Source organism: Apteryx mantelli, chromosome 1, assembly GCF_036417845.1.
Source record: "Apteryx mantelli isolate bAptMan1 chromosome 1, bAptMan1.hap1, whole genome shotgun sequence".
Lineage (NCBI taxonomy): Eukaryota > Metazoa > Chordata > Aves > Apterygiformes > Apterygidae > Apteryx > Apteryx mantelli.
Genome location: NC_089978.1, coordinates 165,739,304 through 165,752,269, shown reverse-complemented (window position 1 = coordinate 165,752,269; position 12,966 = coordinate 165,739,304). Strand labels below are relative to the sequence as shown.

Sequence of the window (12,966 nt, the reverse complement as noted above, 5' to 3'; positions counted from 1 at the left end):
CCACACAAGGACAGATACAATGAAAAGAATTCTTAATGGATTGAGGAAATAGATGATAATCAGAATTACTTAAGCCTAAATTACACTTTTGCACTACACATTAAGCCACCTTCATTGTGCCACAAATATTGTTTTCTGCTGTTTGTTAGGACTGACTGAAAGTGGCATAAGCAGGCATATACAGAGAGATGCAGAAATTATTCTGCTCCAAGAGATCTGATCTGACAGGCAAGGAAAAAAAGAAGAGGTAACTTTCTTCTCTGAGTTCATAGAAGAAAAATCCATTATGTGCTACTAAATACATAGAAGCTGCCACTGGTCCAGAAAGCTCCTGAGCAACAAATAGCTGGGGGCCGAGAGTGCTTTTGTTACAAATACACATTAACCCTGCTTTTAGCTTCTTCCTTAGGCATCCACTTTTGACCATTCTCAAAAAAGGGAAGGAACACAGGCTGTAGAGACCTTTGGTCTCACCTAGTACAGCTACTTGCCGGTTTCTCCAGTTATCAGAATGTGAATCCAAACTCATTTTAACCACAAAGGAGCCACTGACAATGCTGCTGGCTTGTCTGATTTTTCCAAATTTCTCAGGATTATTGAAATTAGTGTGATGTCTGCCAGGTCACTGAACCATTAGAGCATCTACTCATCTCTGGAGCAGAACCTGAGCTTTCCTTGCTTGCATACATTACAAACTTATCCTCAAAGGAAAAATTCAAGTGTCACTGAAGCATACATAGAAGTTCTGTATCCAGTGAAACCTATCACTTTGATTTCAGGCTACTTGTATAAAATTTCTTAGCAACCTAATTCCACACAGTTGTATTGAACTGGTAGACAACTGTTACGCGCCGCCCCCCCACCCCACCCCCGCAAGTAATACAGTGCCTTTTCCTTGTGCTATCCAAATGTCCGAGTGGGTTGACTTTGAACAAGTTACAGGAAACGCTGACATGCTTTGCGTGCTGCTTTTACCCTCAGGGGAACTGATACTGCACAATGCCTTTTGCAGAGTTCAAGTTAAGTGTCCACACAAACACTCCCATCTACTGTAATGATGATGACCATCACCGTTTATTTTATTGGCAGGAAGAAAAGAAAGCTCTCCTCCACAAACCACATCTCCATTTCTTCTACACTATGTGAAAGAGGAAAAAACCTTGAAGAACTGAAACAAATCTAAACCCATCTAGTTCACAAACTGAAAACGACACTGTCCTTGCAGCGTCTTGCAAATGCATGAAGTCAATCAAACCAATCGGTTTCACACTTTTCCTTGACTCAACCAAACTAATCAGACCACAAACGACTTGAATTCTAAGAGTAAAGCTTTCACTGTCAGAGGCCCAAATTTCTCCCCAAGTAATTGTCTCCTCAGTTTACCATAGGACAGTAAGATTGAAAACATTTATTGGTACTTTCCCATCTACAAAATTTTGTTTCAGGTAGGTGATTAACCAGTAACTCTAACATGTCATGTTGGTAGAAACTGTCTACAACTATCGCCAACGTCTTTGTAAAAGCAAAGCTGAATGGAAAAAGGTCAAAGGGCTGTATTCTCAAAAGAAGGTGGAAAACCTTCAAATTGTGCCCCAATAGTACACCTGCATGAAAAGAGACACTTTGTAAGCAAAGCTACAAAGTGATGTCCCTGACTCTCCCTGCCCTTATACCAAAGCTTTTCTGTCTCTGTTGCAAAGGATTATAAACCGCTGTAATCAACTTAAAAAGAGACAGTATTGCCTGATAAAATACTATTGAGAAAACATTTATGAAAAAGAACTTTATAAAGAATGGAAGAGGTGAGTTTAAACAGAGCTTTAAATAAAACTGAAGCATTTTTTCCTCTAGAAATCAGAGATAGACACTGGTTCACTGCAATGACATTCCATGCCATTACATATCCTCCATGTGAAAAAAACGGATCAAAGGACTGCCTGATTAACAGCTTTCACAGATCCCAAAGTCAATTTGGCAGATGATGGTGTTTTCCAAGGGAAAGAAGATGAACATTGTATTAACCTTCTCTTTTGTACCTTTTCAAAAATGCTTGAGGGTGTACAGAGAGCAGAAAGTAGAGGGAGTCATCTTTTGTTTAAGATATCTGTATTTTACCAAGCGTACTATTCACTGTAGGTATGTATGTTTCAAATGAGTAATCCATCTTGACCCTGTAGAAAACAGTACACCCAGCTGGTAAAATCTTGCACTTAATCCTGAATTTCTTTTAAAATGTTCAAGCTTCTAAGCTACAAACAACACTCCCTTACTGTAGTTCAGTAGCACTGTCTGTTTAATTCCATGCTCTTTTTTGCAAAGTTCTCAATAACTTTATCTTGTCTATAATTGCAATAAATTGCTTTGTTTTACAAAGCAATTTGCCAGTAGACCCAGATAACATATTGTAATTTTAGCTCCTTGCTACAATGCCTTGAAAATTTGCAGTACAAAGTTATAAACTCACAAGGAGTTTTTTTTCTTTTTAAAAAGGTCCAACAATGTAGTATTTTTGTAGAAGCGTTGTTTGGTTCTTTTGTTGGCCCCAGTGTCAAAGTTCAAAAGAAAAATGAAAACAAAATTTCTGCTCCCCTTGATCCTTAATGGACTATATTAATTTTTCTTTAAAACAAGAAGAGTCTGCCATAACATTTTCACAAGCTTTAAAAGCATGTCAATAAAAGGAAGGACAACTTACATTAACATAAGATTTAACATAATTACATTCTTTACTGAAAAATTAATGTACTTTAGAAAAATACACAATATGCAAAGACTCTGTTTCGAACTTACTTTCCTAAGAAGTTTTCACATTTTCAGGCTAGAAAGATGAAGCTAGCACAGCATGATGAGGAGGGCATCAGTTTCTGTGGTGAAAAATCATCCCTGGGCTCAGACCAGTCCTCAAACTGCTGCCCTCCTTAGGTATTTACCTTATACTTCTTGTTGGACACATTATCTCTCTACTTCCAAGAGACTTTACAAGATATTTTCTACAAAGGCTCTAGAAACTTTGTACAGCTTTAGGTCAGCCTGACAAAGATTAGCTACTCCTACAAGTCACATTACAGGAAAACAGTGGAACCACTCTATATATCAGGGAACAGAAATGTTATAAGGTCCTTGAGTAAAAAACCCCAAACCAAAAAAACCCAAAGAAAACAGTAAACTATAATACCTTCTGACTAAATGATGAAATATAAATAAATAAATAAATAAATAAAGACTCTTCTGGAGCCAACAGAGAGGCAGTGGCCATATAAGTAAACTGAAACCTACAGCTGGCCAGATACTCTCAAGAAAGTACAACTGAGGTTGAAAGTTCATTTCTTTGTAGTAAGTGAAAACTTTTGAGTAGCAGGGATTCAAACTGCAGAGAAACCATCAAGTCTGTAAACACCATGTACCAGGCCAGTACTACAAATCGGAAAACGGAAAGTTTTGTTTTCTTTTAATTACAGTGACAAAGCATTTTGATCATTTTGTCACTCTATAGGCCTTCAGTCTGAATGTTTTAAATTATCTAGTACCATCTGAAAAGAAACACATTTCTGTATCACTGAAAATAGTATTATAAACCCCAAAGACACAGGTGTCAAGGTTTTGGACACTGTATCAAGTATAACTACCCAAAGAAGATTTTCTTTTTCCTAAATTAATACTAAATCCTACATAATGAAAGCACCAGCCTAACTCCTGCACTGTTGTCTACATCAAGTAATATTCATAATCAAAAACCGTGCAAAGCTACCTACAAATGCAGTTGGTAGAATACTCTTACTTTTAAGTAAGAGGCACCCCCTAACTGACAAAACTCCTAATAACACTTTCTCCTGAATTTTAAGCTTCTAAGTATCTTGATTTGTAATTTATCAGATCAAATACAAATACCACTCACGCAGGCTTAAGTTTCTTTACCCTTAACTGATATGAAATAAAAACAAAAGTTTAGATACTTGTAGAGGAAATGATGTGTACTTTTTAACCTTACCATCACCTCTGTGTGAACGGTTCAGGATAAGACAACCACAGCCACCAAAAGAGTTCTGAAGGGTGCTTTGAACAGCAGGACAATTTTACCTCACATTTGTTTGCCATTAAGACACCAAGAGGCAAGTAGAGTCAGAATTAACCAGGAGCAGAGCAGGCAGGCCACCATGTAATGGAAAGATTCAAATTGGCAGGTAAGAACAGGTGGGCCAACTTGAAATACAACAACAAGGATTCACAGGTGACCTTCTCAAGACAGTTTGATGAGTGGCACTGAACAGTGAGACTGAAAAAACAAAAAACAAACAGGAAGAAGCCTTAATTTTCTTGTCACTGGTTTTGAAATAGCCACCACAGAGAGCAGAAAAGTAGCCTAACTTCTAGACTACCTGTCCAGTTCAATAATTACTTTTCAAAATTTTCATCAGTACTTACAGAAAATAAATAATAAAAATACACTCATATAACTCCCTACAGTACAGAATGTTTCTCTCCCCTTTTCCCATACTTATCATGAGTAGGGCATTATTATAAATACTGCACAGCTACTTTTTTCATCCAAAATTTTGTGCAGCTGGACTTCCCTCATATAAAGCATCAAGTATGTAGAACTAACTATTTTTCCTTCTTTTCTTTCTACAATGCCAAGACAAAAATCACAATTTATAAATAACTTTCTGCACATTAATTACTTCAAAGTCCCTCCTTCCCTGAAAATTCTTAGGTTTTTACTTTGAAAGATGAAGGAACAGCAAAGTGGGGAGGGAATTTTATAATGCTTAACAAGAAATTTTTAATTGCTTTTTTTGAGAAATAAGTTTGCAACATAAGCTCAAAACTCTTGCCAATATTGAAAGAATTCTAAAAATATTCCAAATCAAGTAGAAAATTTTAGCTTCCTTCTACAGTATTTTACGGCAAAGAACAACTGAGAAACAAAGTATAAGCATTGTCTATGCAGTAATCCTTAACAGATGGATGAAAACAGCTGAAAAGAAATCAGCCATGAACAAGAAGCTCGGTACTTGTTGATATCTTCAGAGTACCAAGGCTGTTAATGGAAAAAGCCTAAAAGTCATTAGTGGCAAATAAGCTACCATAAAATATAATTGAAGTCATAATCCAAAGAGCAGCAAAGAGCGAGGTTCCAAGCAGAAATGCTGGCTTTCTTTTCCTTTTGCCTTTTTTAAAGTGAAGGTGGAAAAAGACAACCCTGAAAAGCCAGAAACTAGTCATACACACCTACCAACCTACTTTAAAAAGTGAAAGAAGGATACTTCTTCAGTCTACGATTTTCACTTCTAGTTCATACGGATTAAACAGACCTAATATTCCTGTTAAATGAGGATTCTGCATCTGTCAAAAATATTTTCCTTTTTATAAAACTGTAAGCTCATTTGAAAAAGCCTCCTTTTGTACAGGTTCTTTTCTCTCTTTTTGGCACTAATATTAGAAAATATTGGAATCATGAGTGTGCTATTGACAGATGTCGCCTGCCTTTACCATGCTGATGCCATGTTAGCAGAAGATCATTTTCTGACACTCTGACAAGGAAGAAACTGTGGGATCTAATAATGGAGCCAGTTAAGATGGAAAGCCCCGGCAAGAAAGCAAACAAGACTGTAAGTTTCTCCAAAACCACCCTACTAAAAGAAAAAAAGAGAAAAGAAAGAGACTAAATTATTCAGCAAAAAAACAGTCTTTGCTGGAATATAACTCTGGAAAGAATTAGTGATGCAAAGGAATACACCTCAAAAAAAGCAAAAGGAAAAGAAGTGTTTAAAATTCCTAAGTACAAGAAATTGAGAAGAACATGAATACAACCCAACTGATATAATAACAATTACTGTACTACTAAATGGAAAAGCATGAGTAGTTAAAAAAGTTACAAAATGAAATGAAAAGGCATGCATTAATAGTAGTGGGGAAAACAAACATGAAGAAAAAGCGTGGACTGAGCCCACCAATAACTTTCTTTACAAGTTTATATTAAGAAGTTGCAACTGGATTTCTGTCATTTATTTCAAGGAGAGCAAAGGCAAGCATAAAGACCAATTTTTGTAGTAATGCCTTCAGGTCAGCAGGAGTCAAGCAAAACTATACCTCTTCATCACTCTTGACTGCAGGGATTACATTTTCTAATTCAATTCTCACAAAATGTTAATCAGTTTGAAACATGTATATATTTAGTCTTGAAAGTGACCTGCTGCAGAAGCGCCTGCTGAGCGATTCTACTAGCTCTATATGAAGCATAAGTAAAATTTGTTTTCTTACAAAAGTAAATCTTCTTTTCTGTTTGAGGTTCATCTTGATATCTCAGAAGACCACACAGTGTAGGATGTCAGAGAATGTGAAACAGTTAAAGAACCAAGCCAGTTTACAGGCAATAAAGCACAATTAATCATTTTTTTCCATTGTATGATATTGAGTCTTAATGCATAATATTTAAAGCTATTTTCAGACTGGCACCATAAGAAAGCTATTTCTTGCAGTACCCAAACCCTTATATTCTAATATGCATGGCATCGCAATGAAAGATGATTTGATAACACCCCTAACACTCCAGAATACTTCCTTCAAGGTTATCTCTGTCTACAATAAATTTGGGTTTTCAAGTTATGCCAGAAAAAGAATACTAAGGCACCTGAGAGGTTATGACTGCTGACAGCATTAACATACCTACTGCCTCTCCCCATGCTACCATGCAAGAGAATAAAAAGCAAAGTGAGTGAAACCTTTTCTGTTAATTAAATGGTTCTTGTAACCGAAGTCTCTAAAAACAAGGATGGAGAACCAGTCACGGGTTCTGCAGTCTCAGGTAACCAGTTATTCAAATTACTGCTTTTTCTGCAATATGTATCAATAGGAATCCCACTTTGTTGTTTTGTGGAGACACAACAACCACTTGTTAACATACTGAGATACAGAACTTCATTAGTGTGCATTACTCTTTGTGAAGATACACTATGACCTTTAGAGTATCTTTGCATGGTGATAAATGAACATAAAAAAGACAAAACATCTTGATTATATCAGTATAACCTAAAGATAGCCCTAGAAATTAGTATATTTACTCTTTCCAAGTTCAATATATAGTTTGGGGAAATAACACACATGGTTTTTCAACTAGAGATCAGCTTAAGACCAGATATGAGTGTTAGGTGAGGTTTTGGCAAGAACCCTTCTTGGCAAAATATAGTACAGTATGGAAGGGATTCAGCTACAGAGTCTAAAGACAGTTTGTGTGTCTGGTTGTCTAGGTGTTCATCACTTAAAATTCAAGTGAAGTGCTAACAGGAACACTTCGCAAGAAGATCAAATGCTGTTTTCTTAACTCTTGTGAAGACCAAAACTGAGCAACAGAGAAATTCTAAACAGTGGGAAAGTACATAACAGACTCCTGAGCATCTTGCACACAGAAAAGAAGAAGAAGAAGAAAAAAAAAAAAGCAGCATGCGATCACAGCAAGGCCATTTACTGCTCAACATAAATGTTTCAAATGCAGCTGACATCAAGGCATTCCAACATGTAGGTCTGGACCTGGTCTTTAGAACATAAAATGGTTTCCAACTTTTATTTTATGTAAGGAATAAGGTCTTCTTATGTAACAAGATACAAACAAACAAAAAAGTATGAGAAGTTCTACAATCTTCTCCTCCCACTTTTGCAACAGTAGCTTCAGTACTGTTGCTGAAGCCCTTAAAAACTGAAGAAATACTTTCAAGCCAGAAAGTTTGCCCACTCTTCCTTCCTAATTATGCTGGTGCAGCCAGTAAAAGATGCTACAACTCACTATAAACAGTAATTTAATTCTTTATATCACTTACACAAATCTCTTTTTGACTAGAAATGAATTATTCAAAACAAAGATCCAGAATGGGGTCCTAGTCTGATCTCATATATGATATAATCAAACTTATCATCACTGAAGTAGCTGGAATGTACTTAACCAGTGTTAAGTAATATCATAATAAGATTTATGAACTGCAGACTCGCTTTTATAATATTTAAGAGAAGAGCTTCAAAGAAGCTGCTGATACATTAAATGCACCAAGTCCATCCTAAATGTCCATAGGAAATAAAATGTCAGAAGATGATGACTACTGTAGGTATCATTTATGGGCTCAAAAAAAGATCATTTTTGAGTGAAGGCAAAAGCACAGATAAATTATGGGATTTTGAGAACAGAGTGTAAACTGAAAGGGGAACAGAAAGCTCCCTCATACTTAAATATGGACATAAATGATCAGATATACACAGAAGAAGAGATTCATTATTCCAAACAATAAGCATAACAATCATTATATAATCAGCCTTTATTTACAATTTAATGTTTTGGAATAGGTAAAAGGGGTGAAATGCAAGATCCAAATAAAATATGGACAAATAGGTAGCTATATTAATGTCTTCCAAGCATGAAACTAATTCCCCCCCCTCAAAAAAAAATAAAAAAATCACAACATCTGCCCAGAAAGGCGGGGGGATAGCGGGAAGGGAATAGGCCTGACAGGTGGAAATAAACCGGACTATACTACTGAAGTCCTAAAAAGTGTTTCTTAGGAAAAAAAAAAATCCATCTTTATGAAAACGGCTTACTATATCATGTAAATATTTGTAAACAAAGAACACCATTTAATCATACAAGACAGTGAAGTGGAAGATACTTTGCCTAAATTTTCCTATGACAAACCTTTCAACTATTAGAGCCAAAAAAACCTCTCCTGAGACCAAGAGAGAAAGGATAATCATTTACATCTGTAAAGAAGCATTGGAAAATACACTTCAGCAAGTAGACCAGTACATCACAGGATAGGGAGAAAGACTAATTATAGTCACAAGTATTTTTCAATATAGACTGATTCTACATAGCTCTTTAAATAATATCATCAAATACCAGATGTGTAATTTCAAATCTCCCACCTTCTCTAAGTGACAATTGTTTCAAGCAGTACTGCATATGTACTTAGGTATTCAAAGTCAGTCTAATTTAAGCTTGTTAAATTTTTTGAGTGCTTAATGCTGGGAGAGAGCTATGTTTGCCATTACAGCCACAATTAAGCATGCCAAAAAAAAAAAAAAAAAGGCATACTTTTTATTGGAGGAAAAGTGAAGATATCACAAGACTGTTACTTCAATCTACTTCCTGCCACACACAAAAAAATGAAAGTCATGTATCCATATATGTATGTGTGTGCATATGTGTGTGCATACATGTGTATATATATATGGGCCTGTGTACACACACACACACAGAGGTTCTCTTGATTTAATGAAAAACAAGCACCAGTGACTATGCTAATAAAATCAGTAATTAATTGTACCATATTTCCTCTCACATCTCTCTTTCCAACTGAAACTTCTAATCATATCCTCATAAACAGAAGCATTCAACAATCTGGATGCAAGTACATCCACCAATATGTTTTCATTTGTCAGCACCTAATCTAATGAGCCTTCCTCCTAAGTCATTAAAAATTCCCACATATACTCTAGGAAATGCGTTACACTCACCAAATCCTCTCTATGCTAATTAATCATCTCCTAGGATGATGCGTACAGCTCAAGCAATAGTTTGTTTTATTAAAGCATAAAACTACAAAAACATCCCTCAAAGGACTACACCCTGAAAATGATAAATTTTGTTTTCAAATCCTCCATTTTTCTCTTTCAGCCACAGTCACAGTATCCTACAGATTACAAGCAAGCTAATCACAATTTGGATTTTGACGAAATCTAGGAGCCACATTTTAAAACAGGCTGGTAGCAAAGTTAACACCAACTCATTGAGACAGTCAGGACTATAAAATACATTTACAAACTTATTGAAGAGTATGATAATTGCTATGCCATTAAGCCAAAAAGGCAAACTCATTTGTGACTCAATATCTGCATCTTCAGGAAGTAGTTCTTAACAGCAAAAAGCAGAGCACAGCCAACATTATATTCAACTGTGCACTTAATAGCTTCTTGTCCCAGCAGGAATTATTCTATGTCTAGAATCACAGGTACCTTTAAAAGCAACATACCATGCAGTCTCACAACAAAGCACATGTTGATAAGTACGATGAAACAAGAAGCAAAACACCTTCATTACAGAACAGCCAGTAATCTACAAATGCTGATATTTACACCTGAGTCCTCACATGCCTAATTCTTTAAGCCAGTCTTAAGCAGGGGGGGCAGAGGAGAAATCTTCACAAGCCCTTCCAGTTCTAACAAATGGAACACAGACACCAGCCAAGTTAATATTTCTTTTTAAGATTTTCCTCTTTTCTTCCTGGGAGTGCCCTAACTCAGACACATCTTCCAGTCCTTACCGGACTGCAAAAGCCTGTCTTTTTAAAAGCCTTTTAAAACTTTATTTTTTAAATGTCTCCAAGGTAATAAATAGTATTTACTTGCATGCAGATATATATTAAAAATACCACCAGTAGTCAGTGCTCCCTCCACCTGTTCCCCAGTTCAGCCAAGCAAGCACTCATTCCTCCAAAATACAGTGGCATTTACCTCACTGACCTTGGGACTGCCTTCCTCCAGTATTTCTCCCTCATCAGTTTGCATGGGAACAGGATCTGTGCAAAACTCTGCAGAAATGCAAAATACTGCCTAAAAGATAAAAAAATTAAGAAAAATATACTTTAAAAGAATGTTTTTTCCACATTAAACAGTGTTAAATAAGATTGCAGTGAACATAAATAATGACTGTAGGCTATGACCTTTAATGTTCACATTCTGTACACATATACATTCAGCATATGTTCTGTACAAACAAGTGAGGCAACTGTTATTCAGGATAAGGTAAAGAAAAAAAAAGCACCACACAGGAGTCTAATTTTTTTAATGTTAAAATATGCCATTGGCAAGTATCTTATGCAATAATTATGTTTACTCATTAAAACTATGGTCAGTAAGGAACAATCACATGGAACAGAGAGAGCTGAGCAAATCTTTCTTACTAGAAAATAGCTTTTGTGCAAATACAGGCTTCACAGATTCAGCTTATAGACACTATAAAGGTTATTAATCTGAAAAGTTGTTTGACTTCCAGTGATCCTACAGTACCTCTGAATTCTTACCTTAAGGAATTTTTCCTTGACTTCATTTAGAAATAAATAGATTCTAGGCTCTAAATGGTTCATGGAACTGATATAAAGTCATATATCTCTAGGTCACTATTTTCAATCTAACCCAGGTCAACAGCTCCCAGCGTTTCCAATACTCAACACTATGTGGTAACTTATTTTATAATCTGACGAAGTCAGTGCAGTTACAACTGAACAAAGCCTATACCCCAAATTCCATTCCTGCAATTTTAAAGTAATTCATGGAAGGCTGCAATAAGTTTAGGGGGACCGTTTGGTTACAAAGATTAGAGTCTTCTACTCCAGAGGATGAGCCATCTCTCATGGCTAATGGGTTAAATAAATTAATTTGGGAAATTAAGTGACAGATCAAATGTACCAGGGGCAAGATGCAACCTATCAGCTGATCCAAAATATTCCAGCTCTGCAGAAAATACAGGTTCACATCACATTTAAAACTCACTGAAAGCCAAGAGCTGCTGGCCTTTAACAACTGTTCTTCTCAAGATGCTGTAACTCCTCAACCTGCACCAGCATTTAAGTGCCATTCAAAGTCTCTCTGCATTTCATATTTGCAGCTGAGCTACAGAGCTGCTGGCTCTACTTTCACCTCCACAGCAGCAATTCCAAACCTGGAAAGCTACAACTTTGGGAATGCAAACAGCGATGAGGTTAAAAAAAAAAAAAAAAAAGAGAGAGAAAGTCTGGAAACTTCTTCTAGACAAATCTCTTCCAGATTAAGATGAAAGCCTCTTTATAAGGTAACGCTGTCTGCACTGCCAGTGACTTCTGTATGTAGTGTGTAGGTAGATAACACCTTTCATGGCTATTAAACTGAAACATGGAATGAAGAATAAATTCTAAAAACAAGGGCCTGAAGCTACGAAATGTTACATACTGCTTATCAAGCCTTATAACCAACAACCTGTTATGTCCAGTAATACCATATACTCTCACACAAAGTGGCAGTTCATTTCTCACAAAGACCTCCAGCAGAGTAATTTCCTTTTCCAGGGAAAGGGGAATGAGGATAAAGCAGAAAAACTCTCTCCAAATTCTCACCCTCCTCCATCACATAGACTGTGACAGACTTTGGAAAAACATGGCATGACTATTATTGTAGTTTGATTTATAAAAATCATGATATTTCCCCTATTCCACAAATGCTGAACTTCTCAACTATTAAGCAAGGACATTTAATATCTACAGGAACTCTGGTTCTTTCTTACATGCAACCAAAAGGTTCAACCTTCTTCTCAATAAAGAATGTCATTCAATATCATACACAGAGATTTTATCAGTGCAGACCTCATTGATACAAATATGCATTATTGCACATGAAATTACATTTTATTAGCACTGTGATGACATATGCATTACTCTGCTTGCACGTGAAGGCTCAGGATAAAACAAAAGGCACAACAGGTAGAGTCCTCTCAGTTAAAAAAAAATGTTTGCTGAGGAGTTCAAGAACTGGATATAGACAGGGAATCAATACCATTACCTTGTCTGAGTGAATATACTGATCTTTCGCAAACCTGAGATTTGACCTACCAGTTAAATCAAATACATTGTGTTTGTCAATAACCACCTCACACATTCAGACATGATTTTTTGAAGTGCATGAAAGAAGCTGATTGAGCCCTGATGCATGCTGAAAAAGGTATACCAGCTAGCAATTTAGGAAGATATATCATGTTATCCTTTTGGTGCCCTTATCCACTGAATGGAAGTTAATGCTTTAAACACGGCAAGACAAAAAAAATTGTTTTTAAATATAAACACAGAATGATGCCCTGGAAACATCCTGAGCTTCTACCTACTTCCTGAAACCTCTCTCTAAAGGGGAGGAGACATAACGGATTCATATGGGATTAATGGGAGATAAACCTAAATG

At 36.2% G+C, this 12,966-nt stretch overlaps 1 protein-coding gene across 11 annotated transcripts in view; it reads right to left on the bottom strand.

Moving 5' to 3' along the window:
- TNRC6B (trinucleotide repeat containing adaptor 6B) overlaps window positions 1–12,966 on the bottom strand; it is a 139,331-nt gene that overhangs the window by 106,186 nt on the left and 20,179 nt on the right. For 8 of the 11 annotated variants that reach the window (XM_067310180.1, XM_067310208.1, XM_067310259.1 and 5 more), the window contains one exon: window positions 10,495–10,593. The exons of 1 other annotated variant lie outside the window; for it this stretch is intronic. In XM_067310180.1, the coding sequence (XP_067166281.1) occupies window positions 10,495–10,548 (54 nt within the window). In that variant the 5' untranslated portion in view covers window positions 10,549–10,593. The remainder of the gene's footprint in view (window positions 1–10,494; window positions 10,594–12,966) is intronic. 2 more of the 11 variants (XM_067310192.1, XM_067310217.1) reach the window with 1 other exon arrangement.